This window comes from Myotis yumanensis, unplaced genomic scaffold (genome assembly GCF_028538775.1).
Source record: "Myotis yumanensis isolate MYYU_CA2020_CCGP unplaced genomic scaffold, mMyoYum1.0.hap1 SCAF_10, whole genome shotgun sequence".
NCBI classification, from domain to species: domain Eukaryota; kingdom Metazoa; phylum Chordata; class Mammalia; order Chiroptera; family Vespertilionidae; genus Myotis; species Myotis yumanensis.
This window is the reverse complement of record NW_027223761.1, coordinates 24291511-24310334: the sequence shown is the minus strand read 5'-3', so window position 1 is coordinate 24310334 and position 18824 is coordinate 24291511. Positions and strand designations below refer to the sequence as shown.

The window sequence follows — 18824 nt, the reverse complement described above, 5'->3', positions numbered from 1 at the left end:
TCCCCCAAGGTTTAGGGTTTGTGGGTTTTTTTGTATGTACTGGAAGCTTTAAGCAATCATGTGAATGAATGGAATATGAAAAGGGAAATTTTTAATTTTTGTGGTGCTAGCATGAAATAGGAATGACTTTTTTGCTAAATCCAATTTGCTGAGATTAGGGTAGGGCAGCTGCTGTCTTTTACCAGGTGTAACACAGGTAGATGTTTAATTTCTCATATTCTGCAAATGTGAATTAAGCATCCCGTAGCTAGTAGAACACAAAAGCTGTAGGATCCAATAAGTCCATCATCCCAGTAAAGGACAAAGTATTGAAAAAGAAATAGAATGTACTCAGCAGTCTGGCAGTGAGCAGAGCTCATAAAGATGACTTTTCCTCGAAAACGGTTTCACAGTGTGGTGCTTTTATTAAACATCTTAGCTTTTCTCCTGAGCGAATCATTCTGCTGGAGTAACGAGCAGAAACAAAGCCGAGTGGGTGACATCCAAGAAAATGCCTTTGGAGCCATAATGTACGTATCTCCCACAGTAAACACTGTCAGATCATGTAAACTGGCGAGAGTGGGGTAAGAAACGTGCTCTTATGGAAATGGCTCTGACATGTCTCTGTTCTACGGATGTAGTCTCAAGAAACCCCCGAAACCTTGCAACCATATCAAAATGGAAACAGATTGCTAGGTTCAGCAGAAAGGTTGACAGGTTGTGAATATTTCTATTGAGAAAACATTCCCGTCAAACTCTTTTCACCTCTGGCTTTGGTACTCTCTCCCAACAGGGGAGATGCTGCTAAGGGATACTGAGCAACAGGTGCTTCTGTCTTAGTCTCCAGTATAAATCCAATGGCTGAAGTCTAGAACTATCATTCCCTCATTCGCCCCACAAATATTTACTGATGACCTATTATGAGCCAGGCAGTGCTTAGGTCGTTAAGTTAGGACAGTAAACAAGGTAGGCAGAGTTCTGCTAACAGGCGTTTTCATAACACGAAGTAAGTACAGAAATAGGTCAATAACTAGGTCAATATCCATGGTGATAGGTAAGTCAGAAAGCAATAAAGCAAAGTAATGTATGATGAGGGACTGGAAGTGGGGGTGGTCAGGGAAGATTTCCACTGAACTGTTGAGGGTCATTTCTGTCTGAGGTGGTGACCTAAGACCTGAGATCACAATGACAATAGCATTTACTTAACCAGTGTCCTCATCTCAATGTGTTGGGCCCAATGAGGTGGATCTTTTCATGCTGGGTCCTTTGATTCCTAATAGGATTGGAGAGTATGCAGAAGATACTCTTTTTTTTCCATAATTCAATAGGTACATCCCGGACTCCTTGGAGACACATACTGTAGTGCAGAAAGAAAGGAAGAAAGACAGAAGGAAAGGCAGAAAGAGAAAGAAAGGAGAAAATGTCCATTTCTTGACACTTCCAGGAGAGTGTCAAGTTCCTGTGTTCACACCTCTCGTGTAACAGCCTAGGTATTGTGCTGGAGCCCAGAAATGACCATGACAACTCAATGGAAGCAAGCGATATCAATGTTGTAAAACTTCCTTCCTTCCTTCCTTCCTTCCTTCCTTCCTTCCTTCCTTCCTTCCTTCCTTCCTTCCTTCCTTCCTTCCTTTTCCCTCTTTCTTTCTTTCTTTCTTTCTTTCTTTCTTTCTTTCTTTCTTTCTTTCTTTCTTTCTTTCTCTCTCTCTCTCTCTCTCTCTCTCTCTTTCTTTCTTTCTTTCTTTCTTTCTTTCTTTCTTTCTTTCTTTCTTTCTTTCTTTCTTTCTTTCTTTCTTCTTTCTTTCTGTCAGGAATCTTGGTAAAATTACCAATAAATCATTTCCATATGGAAAAGACACAAAAAGTATACCCCAGGAATGGAATGAGGGCAGGGAGCATTGATTAAAAAAAATCTCTTTCTAAGAAAAGAAAGAGAGAGAGAGAAAGAAAGTTAAGAAAATGAAATAATAGGAATAAAGAAGAAGCAGCTAATACTTATTGAGCACCTACTATGTGTGAGGCACAACAACACTGTGAGGAAGGGGCTACTGTTATGCCCATTTCATGGATGAGGAAACTATGGCTTCTCAGTGTAAAACTCCTGGAGATGAACCACTTAACATAGGTAATAGTGAAGATGTCTATGGGGGCTGCAGTCATCGAAGGATGGCCTGAAGCTGGAGGTCCTACTTTTAAGGTGGTTCACTCATATGGCTGGCAAGATGGAACTGGCTGTGGGTGAGAGGTCTCAGTCCTCTTTCTGTAGGCCTCTCCACAGGGCTAATTGAGTGTTCTCATGACATGGTGTTGGCTTCCCCCACAATGAGCAATGCAAGAGTCCTAGGTGAGAACTGCATTTTTTTTTAACCTAGCCTTGGAAATCACATACCACACACCAACCTTCTACAATATACTGTTGGGCATACAGCCCATCCCTGATTCACAAGGGTTGAATATCAGGAAACAAATATCAATGGGGGTCATTTTGCACCATTTCAATAGCCACTGTGGTATGCATTCGACCATGTCTACTACATTCTTTAAAAAAAAACAAAAAAAAACCCCACACACGGATGCTTGTTGTAGAGGTCTTAACTCATTACTAGGCTTTCATTAACAGGAGCTTCCTTGATCTTCAAAGACTCTGTAAGCAGTAGGGATGGGTATTCATTCATTCATTCATTCATTCCTCCAAAAGTAGTTGCTGAGTGTATTAATATTATTGAGTGAACAGTTTTAGACACTGTTTCAAGCACCTGTCAGATGGAGAAAATGAGGCATGGATGCCTTGTGACTTGTCTAAGATGGAGTGACAGAGGGCAATGAAAACCCAGATATCTGGCCATTGTCATTGAGCAGCAAGCAAAGTAGCGTGCTAGGCCCTGGGGGTCAGAGGTGAATGGTACTCCCAACCCACAAAAGAATTTGATGTAAAGTGGGGAATCTTACAGATAAGATACATATACACAGAGCCACTAATTATGATATGCACCAAAATGCTATAGGGAAATAGCCATAGGGGTTGCAAATATGGTCATTGTCAGCTGAAGCAGTCAAGGACAGGAGCAGATGTTGAGAGGTCAAATCAAGAAGAGGCTTGAGGCGCTGGCCGGTTTGGCTCAGTAGATGAGCATCTGCCCGCACACCAAAGGGTCCCAGGTTTGATTCTGGTCAAGGGAATATGCCCGGGTTGCTAGCTTGATCCCCAGTAGGGGCATACAGAAGGCAGCCAATCAATGATTCTCTCTCATCATTGATGTTTCTTATCTCCCTCTCCCTCTCCCTTCCTCTCTGAAATCAATAAAAATGTTTTTTTAAAAAAAGAGGCCTGAGAATGGACTTGATGAAATGAACATCTTTGCCGAGCTCAACAAGAACAGGTTCAAAATAAAAATGGAGACTCTCTGATTGAGATCAGATTGGGATGGGACTGGCTTCTGTTGGTGGGAGGGGGCTGGAGCCAATTTAGAGATGCACTTTACACAAATCCATCTGTTGAAACTTAATCCCCAGTGTGGTGGTAATTCGAGGTGGAGCCTTTGACAGGTCATTAGGTCATGAGGTTGGGCCCCTCAGGAATGGAATTGTTCCATTAAAAGAGACCCCAGAGGGCTCCCTTGGTCGTTCTACCACGTGAGAATACAGGAAGAAGAATGCTGTCTATGAACCAGGAAGGGGACCCTCGACAGACACTAAATCTGCTGGCACCTTGAGTTTTAGACTTCCAGGCCCCCAGAACTGTGAGAAATCAATTTCTATTGTTTATAAGCCATCTAGTGTATGTTATTTTGTCATAGCAGCCCGAAAGGACTAAGAGAGCCTCCAAAGCCCCTTTCAAGCAATGTGACCTGTCAATGTATAAAGTCCTCCCTCTACAGGTCCCTCACTCGCCCCAGCAATGCAGGCTTATACTGGGATATCAGGAGTGCTTCCGGATACCCCACCTTTGTCATTCTAAGTTTTGTGTGTCTATCCTGAGAGTATAAACCTCCAAGAGCCAGAACTATAACATTTCACCCCCTTGTACTCAGTGTACTGGTTGGACTTTCAGTAAACACATTTAAGTTTTCCTACTACTGACATTGCTGCACTTAGAGAGGCCGTGAGGCTTGGTGGTCAAGAGCGTTGCTTCTGGAGCCAGATGGCCTGGATTCAAATCCCAGTCCTGTTCACTTTCACACCATTTGAACTTCTGCAAGCCTCTTAACTCCTCTGAGTTTCACTTTCCTCATCTGTAATACGGGGATAACAATCTTATTACCTCAGTGGGTTTTGTCTTGAGGACTAAATGAGTTAATATGTGCCAAACCTGAGATTTAGAATAGTTCTTGGCATATAGGAAATGTTCAAAATGTATTAGTTATGATTGATCCTTAGATTGATCCCTGTATCAATGTGCAGGTCTCACTGGTTCCCTGGTGGCATTGATCTAAGACATCCTGTTTAGGAGTAGCTTTCCAGAGGTGAGGGGGTGAGTGTTTTGGAGAGGCAGTGGTGAGAAGGAACACTGTATCAAATGTACATTGAATGTGAGTTGCTTCTCTGGAAATATTATAATGAGGGTATGTGGATTTATAATTGAGGAAATGCAGCTCATAAACATTTGAGCAGCTTGTCTTCACCTTTTCCAGCTGGGGCACATCTGCAGCTGGAGGCCAGGCAAGGGTGTCTGGGGCCTTTCAGAGAGTGGAAACACAATCCCACAGTGCTGGGAAGAGAGAGGAGACGTATTTTTATGGAGTGTAATTTACATATAGTCCAATGCCCAGATCGTATGGTCTAGCACAAGCAAATATTTAAAGTCATATATGCTCCTGCCACAATATGTGAAACAAGTCTGGGTCTGAATATAATTGCACTGAAAATTGGCACAAATGTTTCTAGATGTAACATTTACTATGAAAAAACACACACAACTCAGTCAAGATTAGCATTTTTAGGAATGGAAGGGAGTTTATACTTACTTATTGAACAGCTATTATGTGCTAGATATTTTCTATGTGCATGTTGTGGGTTTTTTTTTCATTTGAGACCTGCCATAACCCTGTGAGCTGAATATTAATAGCCCAATTTTACAGATGAGGAAATTGTTGCTAAATTTACATAATATTTTATGCTTCTGAATTGAACCCAGGACTGTCCTACTGCACATTACTATGTGTTTTTTTCTTTCTACTTTATTAATAGTTTATTTAAATTGAACCCATTCCTTACCTTAGAGACAACAAATCCAATTTTTTACAACACACTAAGACTAAACTGTATGGGTGCTAGGGAAGAAAACAAATGAGAAAATAAGATGGAATCTAGGTGCCATTTTTTAATTGAGGTATAATTTACATATAGTCAAAAGATGCATAGTAGAAACTAGTGACTGTTAGCTTGGACATAGGAGAGAGAGAGAGAGAGAGAGAGAGTGAGAGAGAGAGAGAGAGAGAGAGAGAGAAAATGAATTGTTATCCAGCGCTGGCCCTACCAGATGGCAGAGTTCATGTCTGCCCAGGTGATGTAGAACAAATATTCCCCCTTCCCCATAAATTCCTTTGCAGCTGGAAGGCTGTGGGGCCTTCATCAATCCATCCTACCAAAATTTGAACACCCCTAGGAAGGGTAACACTGAGGAAGTTACTAATTAGCAAAGTCAGATCAGAGCCATGCAAGAACATTATAGAAAAGGGAGGAGACAAATAAGATGGAGAGTGACATATTCACAATAGCATCAGTGAAAGGGGAGGGAAATGATGACCTCCTGAACTGTATCTTTTCAGAGCCCATGCTGTAACCCTATGGGTATCCATGTTACTATTAGGGCTTCTGTCTTCTGCGGCCTGAACTTCTAGTTTTGCTATACCCTGTACATAATCTATGATAAAATGAATATATATGCAGTATGTATAAATTATACATAAGGAATATATATATATATATATATATATATATATATATATCCTATCTAATAATAGACAAACATGGTAATTAACCATAACTTCGCTGCCCTTCCCATTGGCTAATCAGTGAGATATGCAAATTAACTGCCAACCAAGATGGCAGCCGGCAGCCAGGCAGCTGAAGCGAACAGGAAGCTTGCTTGCTCCAGTGAAGGAAGAAACCAAGGTTCCCCGCCTGCCGCTGCCGGCCTCTGAGCTGCACTCTAAGAAACAATGTTGCAATTATAGAAGCTAAACAAACCCCAGAAACCTGCTTTCAGCCATCAGAGCTGGAGCTGCAACAGTGTTTCAATTATAGAAGCCAAACAAACCCAGATACCTGCTTTCAGCAGCCGAGGTCTCAGAGCCAGAGCCGAGCCTCAGAGCTAAAGCTGGCTCTCAGCTCCAGTGACAGCCATAAAAGGTAAATAAATCCCAGAATAAAAGAAAAAAAGAAAAAAAGGAGAGGTTGGGAGCTTCAGTCACCCGCCAGCCTGAAAACGGCCCTCAGCCCCTCACCCAGGCTGGCCAGGCACCCCAGTGGGGACCCCCACCCTGAAGGACGTGCGACCAGCTGCAAACAGCCATCATCCCCTCATCCAGGCTGGCCAGGCACCCAAGCGGGACCCCCACCCTGATCCGGGACACCCTTCAGGGCAAACCAGCCGGCCCCCACCCGTGCACCAGGCCTCTATCCTAATATAGTAAAAGGGTAATATGCAAACTGACCCTAACAGCAGAAGGACTGGGAATGACTGGTCACTATGACACACACTGACCACCAGTGGGCAGACGCTCAATGCAGGAGCTGCCCCCTGGTGGTCAGGGCGCTCTCACATGGGAGGACCTCTGCTCAGCCACAAGCCAGGCTGATGGCTGCCAGTACAGCGGTGGTGGTGGGAGCCTCTCCTTCCTCCTCAGCAGCACTAAGGATGTCCTACTGCAGTTTAGGCTTGTTCCCTGCTAGCAAGTGGACATCCCCCTAGGGCTGCCAGGCTGCCGGGCTGCCAGAGGGATGTCTGATTGCCATCTTAGGCCCAATCCCCCGGGGAGTGGGCCTAAGCCAGCAGGTGGTCATTCCCTGAGGGGTCCCAGACTTCGAGAGGGCACAGGCTGGGCTGAGGGACCCCCCCCCCCCCCCAAGTGCACAAATTTTTGTGCACCGGGCCTCTAGTGTGTATATATATATATATATATATATATATATATATATATATATATATATAAAGTTTCCCTAAAAATGTATGCACACTTTAATAGCTGATTGTTCAATTGATGTTTCTTTCCTTTCAGATTTAATCAATTAGAATTAATAATTACTCAAAGTGTGTATACATTTTTTTGGCTCAGTGGAGAGAGAGAGGAGAGAAAGACAGAATGAGAAAGCATGTTTAAGGCTTTGATACATTAACTTATTTTGTGGCAAAAATTTGCTGTTTTCTTGCTGCCCAGTATATATATATATATTTTATAGTGGTAGCATCTGAATTTCATTATAGTAGAAACTAATACCACATTCCCAATTCATACACTTTTGTGGTGCTCACTGGATCCTTTGGCATATGGTCTCTGGTCCAACAGGGCATCTTAATTCCCCAATCGAAGTGATTCATTTAGGGATGGGTGTGGGGCCCAAGATTAGACATTTGCATCCAATCAGAGCTAATCATGTCAGTTTTGCTTGAACATAGAAGTCAACATGTCTTCTTATGTTGGACATAGAACTGGGAAAATGGGAGCCCCTTCTCCTAAGTCCCTTAAAGAGGGCTTGCCTGAGAGGGAGATAGCACAGAGCAGACAAAGGGACATATGGAGAAAGAGAACCTGGCTCCTTGGGACATTGGTAGGTCCTCTGGATCAAGCTCTGTCTGAAGCCAGACTACCCCCTGCTCTTTGCAGTGATGTGAATTAATATATTTTCTTTTTGACTTAAAGCAGTTTAATTTGTTTTTTTATCATTTGAAATTAGAAGAATGTTGTCTGATAAATACTTTCTAGGGGCTTTTGGGAGAGAATGATACGCTAACCAAAGACATGCTTCTAAAGGCATAAATATTTGAATTCCTGAAAAGGTAGATCGCTTGGGAAGTGCCTTAAGACAGTGAGACATGGTGCTTCTCTGTCACTCATTTGAAGGACAAGACTTGGACCTGGTGAGAAACATGAGGCCCTCTCCTTGTGCTAAGAATGGCCCCTAACAGGAAGTTGGCAGCTCTCCCAGACCAAGCAGATAAAGAAGGGGCTAGTGCAGCCGCGCGGAGGTGGAAAGACAGATGGCATCTACTTATACTTATTAAGGTTGCGACTCATGGCCAGAAAGCTCCAGCTAGATTAGGGATGATTACAATTTCCCTGGTGAGTCTGTATTCGTCAGCAGTCCTGAAAAAGCCATGGTCCTGGTTGTAGTGAAACTGAGCCCTCAAGAATACAATCAAAAAGAGCATAGGAAAAGCCACAAGTGTCCTAGTCCCCGAGAAAGGATGCGTTGGGTCCCTTGCTAGCACATATCACAATTTGTTGGCCCACATCCATTCTGTATGTTGATCAAAGACTTGACATGCTGTGAGGCCAGTAACATGACACAAATCCATTCAAATAATCACCAAGATCTCTAAATCCCTTCCAAATGTCACAAGCCACTGTCCAAATTCCATGTATGTGGGTGGAAACATGACTCTTAATGACCTCATTGAAAAGACCCAGGCTGATAGGGGCTTAGACAATGGGTTGTGCTCCAAATTTTCTGAATGGAAGGTGTGTCTTATTATCTGGCGCTGAGAACTCGCTAATATTAAAACAACAAAACAGCTGAGCACCTACCATGTGCCATACCCTTTTGTATTAAAAACAGAGCAATAAGAAAGATAGACAGGGTCTCTGCCTTCACTGATAATATAGTAAGTACAGGATACTCTGACCACATATCAGAGGGCACTTAGCCTATACTTTGGGGTGGCGACCAAATAAGGTTTCCTGGAAGAAATGAGCTAGAGGTAAACGAAGAAGTAGTGAGGGGAAGGGGTTGGCAGAGAGCGCGCTGAAGCCCAGAAGGAATAGAGGGAGCAGGCAAGTTTGAGAAATTATGAGTATTTCACCAAGGCCAGACCAGACCCTGCAAGAGGAAGAGTGATATGAGATGTTTGGATCAAGTCAGAAAGGATTCTGTGACACTTTTGGAGTGTTTAGACACTTTTGTTGTGAGAGCAATAAACATGATTGAATAGGAAGGTGAGTCCCTCTTAAATTAGGGCTTTTATTTTCAACACCAGAAAGGAAACCAGATATCTTAAGGTTTGCAGACTCTTTCTTCTTTCATTACATGGATTAGGCATCATTTACAGTAGAGAGAAGGTTAAAGCAATAGACTATGAAACAGTAAATGAGCAATGGTATTCCTGCCAATCTTTTCTGTGGGTTTCTCCTTTCCTCCATGGTGAGCATCATCCTTCCTTTCTGATCTCCAGGTCAATGGTGAGAATCCCCAGAAGGCACTGGGGTTTTGAAAAATGCAATGACAACAACCGGGAAAGGAACTAAGGAACTTCCCAGAAATTCTGAATTTGAACTCAAAGTAACAGATCTTTAACCACCTACTTTCATGCCTTCGTATCAGAACCAGAGGAAAGCACTTCTAGAGAGAGCTCTATTGGCAGTTAGCATGATTTTTACCTTAAAACTCATAGGGAGTAATCCACAAAACACTTTTATTATGTCATTTAATCTTTTTCGAAATTGATGTCAGGATTATTTTTCCCATTTGACAGATGAGGAAACTCTGACTCAGAGTGGTTTTCCTGAGGTCACAGAGCTCCTTTGTGGTAGGGGCTGGGTTGGAAGCCAGGTGCCCTGATCCAGAGTTTTCTAGTAATTTCTGGCAATGATGAAAAACAGGTAACATGAACAAGATTTACAGGAACCGGGTGGAATGGTCTTTGGTCTGAAGAAAACACATTTGAAACATTCATTCATTCATTCATTCATTCAATAAATTATTTGAGTATCTACTCTGTGCTAGGTTCTCTGACTAGTAATGAATAAAGCAGAGATGTCTCCTGCTAATATAGCATTTATACTTAAAAGGAAAGATAGGTATTGAAAAAACCATATTTTGTGCTTGCCAGGATCTCTTTCTTTGAGAAATGGTCCATTATCCTTTTATAACAGAGCATAATGTTTCCTCAAGCACTGGCCTTGCTGATTTCCCTGTCTATTCATTGAGCCCAGAGTGGGCACCTGGTCAGTCAGTGACCCCTGGCTTCAGTGATTAGTTTAACCCCAGCCACGATAATGCCCAGGGGTTCTGCAGGGGCCAATGGGTGTGATACCTGTGCTCCTTTCTCAGGGGTCTTGGTCTGTAAAGAGGTATAATCCTGGAAGAGGGTGACCATGCTTTGTCATCCCATGGGAAGAAAAAATTGCTTGAAATGAAATGAACATAGCACAGAACGAGGCAGAAGTCAGGTGATGAAGAAAGAGTCCTGGAAGCTTCATTTGAACTCCTGGATGATAGCTGCCTTTCAGGTTAGTTAGGGCCAGAAATCCCCTTTTGTGGGTTTAGTTAATTAGCACTGGACTTCTGTCCTGATGGATACATGAAGAATTATATCATTACAAATGGCAGTAAGTACAAAGAAGAAAACAAACATGAGACCACGAGAAAGCCTAATTGTCAGGATGTGGTTCATATAAGGGTGTTAGAAAAGTGAGGGCAACGTGAAAGAGGAATAGGCTAAGGTGGTGACAAAACCTTGGTAGAAAGAACAACATGTGGGGAGGCCCAGGGGAATAAAGGAGCTGTTGTGAGTATTTGAAGAGCTGTTAACTGGAAGGGAATACAGTTGATTTAGCCACGTTGGACATAGGTGCCAATGGCTAGAAGGTGCTGTAGGTCTGACAGAGATTAAACAAAAAATAACTTTCCTGCAGTAAGAAAATCAAAATTTCCCTTTCACCAGAAGATCCCAGAAGAGGGTATGGTCACAAATAAAAGTTTATTTCTTTATTTTATTTTATTTTTTAAAATATTTTTTATTGATCTCAGAGAGGAGGGGAGAAGGAGAGAGAGATAGAAACATCAATGATGATTACCTACTGGGGATCAAGCCCACAACCTGGGTGTGTGCCCTTGACTGGAATCGAACCTGGGACCCTTCAGTCTGCAGGCCGACACTCTATCCATTCAGCCAAACCAGTTAGGGCTATTTCTTTATTTTTAACAAGAGAATTCAGTTACTAAATGAGGCGTGGCTGGTCATCATTTGTTTCTTTATTTACTCAGTCAATAAATATTGTTGAGCTCTTGCAATGTACCAGGCATCACATCTGTGCATTCCAGTACACAGCATGCAGTCTCAGAACTGACTCAAAGACCTGACAGGCGACTGAGGGATACTGACAACTCACATGTCAATCCCATCACAGTACGGTGAGGGCTCTGTGGGCACAGAAGGGAACAGCTAACTCACTTGGGAATGACTTCGAGGAGGGCTCCTATCCTGTGAAAGTGTAATTCTAAACAGCGGGTGAAAGTTCGTGTGGAACCTATGATTGGGATCCAGGGCCATGATCCTATCATTGCTGTGAGAATATTTCCCTAGGATAATGCCAAATGAAGGAATCCAGTGCTTATTAGGAGACACAGGCAAGCTACCTGCCTTGCAGAATGGCACCCTAACAAATATAACGAAGTGAAAATATTGTTCTCTGAGTATTTAGCATAGAGTTCATCTTTGGGAGGAACCTGTTCCTGGGAAAATATCCTGAAAAGCTGTGAGGGAGACTATATACTTGGGAGCATAAGGGGCAACAGGAGGCTTCACAGTAAAAGGAGATGTTTAAGCTTTTATGCAGGAAGCAATAAGAGAAATTTGTGCTTGGTTTGGTTTTGGTTCTGTTTTTCTCGAAGGTTGAGACAAGGCAGGGATTATGAAAATCCAGGAAGAGGGCTGGACTTGTCATTGGGGCTGGGTTGTATAAACAGAGACACAATGCACAAACACAGGAGCCCAGAGGTGATGGTGGCATATAAGCCTGCAGGTATCTGCAGAAATCCAGAAAAGGTCTTGGAATTCTGTGGGGGCATGGAATGGGGTTTTGAGCCAATCTTATTTGTATCTTAAGGGTCAAGGAGGACTTGGCATCATGAGCTCTGGGTTTTAGTCACCTTATTCTAGACCAGTGGTTCCCAACCTTTTTTTGGCCATGCCCCAAATCCTAAAATCCTGATTGCCCCCCTGCCCCATGGCAGATAATTTTTATTATTTAAAAAGTGAACTCCTAACCACATGGAGGAAGCCTAAAAGGCCATTAACTTGGTCTAAACAAGCTTCCAAAGAATATGGCATCCATGAAAGAGATAAATTAAAGAACGAAAGGACAGTTGAAGTACTGAGGAAGAAATCATTAAGAAATTGTTAAAAATAATAATATGAAGTGATATGAAAAAATAGCAAATAAAGTTTCAAAACATATAATAGAGAACTGGAATGCATAAATATGTCACAGTATATATTTACATACTGTATATGAGACCCCTAGAACGATAAGAAATGCAAAAAAATTCACTGTTAAAAACTCATTCTTGAATTGCCTCTCTTGGGGTGTGTGCCCCACGTTGGGAACCACTGTTCTAGACGGAGTGTACTAAATGTTATACTTTTGTTTGGGGGTACATAGACATGTTTTCCTTCCAGCCACCCCTACCCCAAGTGTGAGACCCTTGAAAACAAGTTTTTTGTGGCTTCTCCAGTGCCTGGCACCTGACAAGGATGGGGCTAGATCAAAGCTTGTTTGGGGGCCAAGCCTTTCCCCTATAGGAAGAGGAGAGATGAATCAGCCTCAAGCTACTAACAAGTTACAAGCTCCTAGACAAAGGCCTGCAATGGGTTCTGGGAATTGTGATAATGAGGCTGCAGAGGGCCCCTGGGCTGAACCAGCTGCTAAGGACACTGCCCAGCTCCAACCTCTTTGGGCTCTGATTGGAAATAGTGATGTGGAAGCTCATTAGGAAGGAATGTTTGGGGCTTTTTTTTTTTTTCAATTTTTTTAAAATAGCATCATCATCTCTAATCAGGCAGTGGGTAGGGGTCAGATCTCTCCTAACAGGAATGTGGGCCGGCAGGGCAGGGCTGGGTCAGACGTGATAGGGCACGAAGGGGCAGCTGCAGTCAGCTGCCATGAGTGACACTTCAGGTCACCCTCTCCCACCTCCAAGGGCACTGTGCTTGAAGGTCTTAATTAGGCCCCCGATGGTGCAATTGGCTCCTTGGGAAACACTGCCAACCAGTGCCCCCAGTCTTACAGGAAAGAGCAGATGTGCTCAGGCCTGGGCTTCGGTGGGGAAATGCAAGGCTGGCCTTGCGCGGAGTGAGTGGCAGAGAAGGCCATCTCACCCACACAAGCCTGGCCCTGCCAACAGCTCTGGGCTTGTGCTTCCGGGACTACTGATGGGAATGCTGAGAATGGATGAGGGGAAGGCCCAGACTTCCTCCCCACACAGACGCTGCTTATTGGAAGGATGTTGGCGCAAACCACATTGCTGGCTGTCCCTCACTTCCCCTCAGCTCAATTAAGGCAGTAATCGGTATTTCTTAATTGCTGCTCCTGCCCCTCCTCCTCCCTCTGTCCATTGCAGTGTAGTACCAGGAGACTTGTCTGTCCTCTGGGGCTGGCCTGGGAAGAAAAGGGAAGTGGCTTAAGGAGGCTTAAAGGCTTCGACGCCTGGTAGGGAAAAGCCTTGCAGAAATAGTTCTGTAGCTGGAACATGACCTGGCTGGGCTCAGCCCCAAATCTAAGGCGACCCTCCAGCACCTAGCATGACACTCAGTCCAACATTTGGGTTTATCTCTACCTGGGCTTGCTTTTCTACTTCTAGTTCCTCTAAATTTGCTTCTCATTTTACAGGTATGTTATTTCACTGTAAGTGTCATTGCCTGTGGTAAACCTTCTCAGATCTTTGTGGAATGTGAAGAGGTATAAATACAAAAAACAAAATTGCAATATTTGTGTGGCAATAACAATAACAACTGGTAATGTGATGATAAGGGACTGGTGTGTGTGTGTAAGGCAGTTTTAAAAGAGAGTTTTTTGATGCCTGGGAAGTGGTCAGAAGCTCTGTGCAGCTATTGGACATTGAGTTACGTGGTGCGAAGGAGGTTAGAGAATAGAATGATTCTAAGACTCTCTCAACTATTTGAACCAATAGAAAAACAAAATGTGAACCATAAACATGAGCCACTGTATGATGTAAAATTCTCCAGTAGCACACTTACTTTAAAAAGTAAAAGATTTTTTAAAAGTAAAAGGAAACAGGTGAAATTAATTTTAACCCTTTGAGTGCCAACCAATATCCTAGGAACTATGCTAAAACTGCCAAGGCATTTTTGCTGATTTTACAGCAGTTTAGGGAAAAAAAATATGAATCACAAGTAAATGAAGTTACATATTCAAAAACTTAAGAAAACCTTTACTATATTTGTTTTCTGCACTTAGGTGCCATCTGTCAATAAAGAGTGAACTACTAGCATCTAATAGTGACACTGCAGGAGGAGCGCGATAGTGCTCCCGGCACTTTTGGCGAAAGGCAGGAGGAGCGCGATCACGCTCCCCGGCACTCTAGGGGTTAATTATATACAGGGTGTTCCCCAAAAATGTATACACACTTTTAACAGCTAATAGCTCAAATTTGAAAAGGAAATGTATTTTAATAAACACTGACTTTAGAATCATCCAAAATGTGTATATACATTTTGGGGGGACACCCTATATTTAATAACTAGAGGCCCGGTGCACAAATTTGTGCACAGGTGGGGTCCCTCGGCCTAGCAGGCGATCGGGGCCGAGCAGGGCCCCTCTTGCCCAGTCCCAATCAGGCCGGCCAGGGGTTGGCTGTGGGAATGCACTGACCACCAGGGGGCAGCTCCTACATTGAGCGTCTGCCCCCTGGTGGTCATTGCATGTCACAGCGACCGGCCTACCGGTCTTTCAGTTGTAACGGTCACTTAGGCTTTTATACATATAGATATATACACACATCATCATTTAAACGTGTAATCAATGGGAAAATTGAAATATTTTACATTTTTTGTACTATGTCTTCAAGTTTTGGCATCGATTTGACATTTATAGACTAGACATATTTTAAGTACTTAATAATCACATGTAGCTAGCACAGGCATGGGCAGTTGGGAGAAACTAGTTACTTATAGAACATTTTGGCAAAAAATTACAGCATTAATTTTAATCTTCATCCCACACATATCTACGTCACTTATCTTTCCAAAATATAGCTTATTCATGTAACAAATCAGGAGGTATATATTTTATCCCGTTTTGTAGATGAGAGAACCAAAGCTTAGAGAGATGAAATAATTTGTCTTACAAATTACCATGATAGCTAGTAAGTCATAGAGCTGGGACTTGACATTTCCAGGTCTGCTTGATGCTAAATTTCAGCCACCTAGCGTTTTCTAAGGACCTATAAGCTGCACAAGAAAGGTTTGGTGTCGAGAATATTTGAGGAATCCTCTGTACAATGGCCCAGTCTTAGGGACCAACAGTAAGAGTTACATGTCGAAGGCTCCCTGAAGTTCTCTAGTTAAGGGAGCCTGCTTACCTTTGTTTAACACAAAGTTTCCCAAACATGTCACATGGAACTGTTTTATCATGCAACATCTACTCACATTCTAAGGAACCAGTGTTTCCTAGAACTTGATTTGGGATATGCATTGTGTCAGAAATCTACTTTTTCAAACAAGACTCCCAGCCACATAAGAGGGCACATCACAAATAATGACAGGATTTTTGAATGTCAGTCTCAGGCATTCAAAGGAGGTACTGTCTGGTGACTTTGATTTAAAATATTATTCCCTTTTGGCCACCTCAGCTTCAGATTAAAATCATGGAGTATGACCCATAAGACAATCAGAATCCACACAATACACAAGCTCAAATAAGCAACTCTGTCTCTGTCTCACACGGCGATGGTTTATGTTCATCAATTGGGACTCTGTAAGACCTTAGAACCAAACAGGAAGACTGATTCACACAGTGTAGTTTTAGCATAAAGTAAATGAGATTACATTTCCATTTTTTTTTGAAAGTCATTGATTTGTGTATGGGCAAACTGATGCTTAAATGTACTGAGTACTTACATGTACAAAACATGGCTCGAAGACTTCACCATAACTCAGTGGAGGTAGGAGCTATCATCATCATCATCATCATCATCATCATCATCACTATTTTAAGCTGCGAAAACCAAGGCACAGAGAAATTAAGTTAGATGTGAGAGGTCACTCAGTTGGAAAGCAGCAGAACTGTGCTTTCAGGAAGTCTGGCATGTAGCCTACATGCTTAACCATCACCCTTTCATATCCAATCAATGAACACTTCAGAAAACCCCATTTTAGAACCCATTTGAGAAAATGGGATGGGTGAGTGTGTGTATGTGCAGAGATATAGACAAAGAGATATAACAGAAAGCAGGCAAATTAGGATATAGTAGAGACTGGGTGAGAAGTAGAGATGGTCCAATAGAACTTTATAGAGAGTTTTGCTGTCAAATAGTACTTTATAAAGAGTTTTCATATACATTATCTCACTTGATCATAGTAACTTATTTGAATTAGGTACTAGTGCTGCTAACAAAGTGGCCAAGGGGGAGGGGAACTGTGGGCATCTGATATCAATTCACAACCCTTTCCACCACTGGACTGCTGCTCCAGGAAATTAGCCACACGTTCCCTGCAGTCTCCTCTCCTTGCCTTAAACCTTCTAGACACAGTTTAGTAGAGTGACGACGACATGTCCATGCTCCTAGTGTATACCATAGCCCCCCCCCCTTCAGGTTCTGAGTCCAGACACTACCCAGGCTCCCCTCCACAATCCTAAGGCCCCATCGAGACTGACCAACATAGTGTGGCAAGGAGCCAGCATTCTTATTTCCTGAGTTTGGATGGCTTGGGAGGCCTCCGGGTGTTTCGGCCCATTTCCCAGCACACAGCTGCTGTGGCAGAGCCTGCATAAATGTTTCAGTATTAACCTGGGAAACCACATGAGGGACCATTTGGAGAACGGAAACGCTCTCCTGTGTCAGTGTCAGGAAAGAGGAAAGCAAACAGAGGCCTAGAGGGGAGCCTGGATGGGAACCTATCTGGCAGGTGCCCTGGAGAACCCCTGACCCAGGTAACAGTGGAAAACTCCAAACCCCTCCTGCTTCCCAGCTGCCCTCAGAGACCCCAAAGGACTGGCTGGGGATCAGTGTAAGAAATCCATGCTGGGGGTAGGGTGGCCTTGGGGATGGTGGTTGAGTCCCTCAACTCAGCCTCATCCCTCTGCTGGAGGGTCACAAGAGAGGTTGTTCCTTTGCAGGAACCTGGGTGTCATCCCAGCAAACCTTGGTCCTCTTTGTTTCCCTTGCTGTTTCCTTCCAGATGCGAGTAGAAGAGGCCTGTTTTATATTTCTGTTGAACAAATTATTTACACCTTTTGAGTTTTCTCACACAGGCCAACACATCAAAACATGCCTGAGAGCTCTGGAGAATGTCCCAGTGGTCCCAGACCCTCTGGAAAAACACTCATTTGGACAGCTGCAGGAGTTGAGACCAAGGCCTTGCCTTTGAAGCCCCTCAGTTGCAGGAGGAGACTTGCCAAAATGGCCCCCCAAAAGGGGCGGGAGAGAATGGATGGTGAACCTCGTTTTGTGATAAAAATAGATTCTCTTATTAGAAGCTAATGATGATGATGGCGATGATGTTAATAGTTACCATTTATTGAATATTATTTGCCAAGCACTTAACACATTCATTCAATAAATATTGCTTCTCATTAACTTATTTAACTCACAATAACCCTGTATGAGCGAAGTATTATTTTCTCCAGATGATAAAACTAAATGGTAGAGCACTTATGAAACTTGTCCAGCTTCCCTCAGCTGGTTTTTATAGTAGAAGTGGGACTTGATACAGATTTTTTTTTTATTCCAAAGCCCATATTCTTAACTATTCATTCATTTCTTCATTCATTTCTTCAACAAATATTGATTGCATTCAATATGTGGTAGGCAGTCTTCCATGTACTGGGGATGTAGGAGTGAACAAAGCAGGCAGAGCTTTCATTCTAACAGAGAGACAAACAAAAACCAGTGAACTAGTGGTTAGATGTTGATGTGCAGGAAGAAAATGATGTAGATGTTAAATACTAACTGCAGGAAGAAAAACTAAGAAAGGTAAAAAGTATAGGGAATATTGGACTAGGAAGAAGAGAATTTGTTATTTTATATTGGGTGATAAGAAATATCATCCTTCATAAGGAGACACCTAAGCAAAGACCTAATTTGTGGGCGTGAATCATTTAAGGGAGGAGAATTCCAGTTGGGGGAAACAGTGCAAAGGCCCTGAGATGAGAATATACCTGGAGGAATAGCAAAGAGACCAGTGTGCCTAGAGTGAGGCAAAATATGAGGAAATCTAGTCAGGGAAGAAGAGGGGCTCCAGATCAAGCAGGGTTTTGTAAGCTATTATATGGAATGAGTGAAATGAGAAGAAGGCAAGGGAAGGTTTTGAGACCAGGAATGACTTGAGCTGATATATTTTAAAAACTGCTGTGGGTGGGTTAGTGTACATTCATATATTTCTTCTTCTTTTTTTATCCTCACTCAAAGACATGTTTTTTTATTGATGAGAGAGAGAGAGAGGGAGAGAGAGAGAAGGGAGCATCGATGTGAGAGAGAAACATTGACATGTTGCCTCCTACACATAGTAATACAAATACATAATTGAATAAATAAATAAATGGGTGAGAAGGGATAGACGAATTCAAATTCATAAATGAAGAATGAAAGAAATACAAAATCACCATTAGAATACCAAAGTAATAGTTGCTATGAACAAGTTCCACCAGTGAGTGTTAAATTGGAGG

The 18824-nt window shown here is 42.7% G+C and overlaps 1 protein-coding gene across 1 annotated transcript in view; it reads right to left on the bottom strand.

Annotated features, from left to right (window-relative positions):
* BDNF (brain derived neurotrophic factor) overlaps window positions 1–16127 on the bottom strand; it is a 128940-nt gene extending 112813 nt beyond the window's left edge. The window contains exon 1 of the mRNA XM_070426622.1: window positions 16058–16127. Within this exon, the coding sequence (XP_070282723.1) occupies window positions 16058–16089 (32 nt within the window). The 5' untranslated portion in view covers window positions 16090–16127. The remainder of the gene's footprint in view (window positions 1–16057) is intronic.
* Window positions 16128–18824: the final 2697 nt, after the last annotated feature.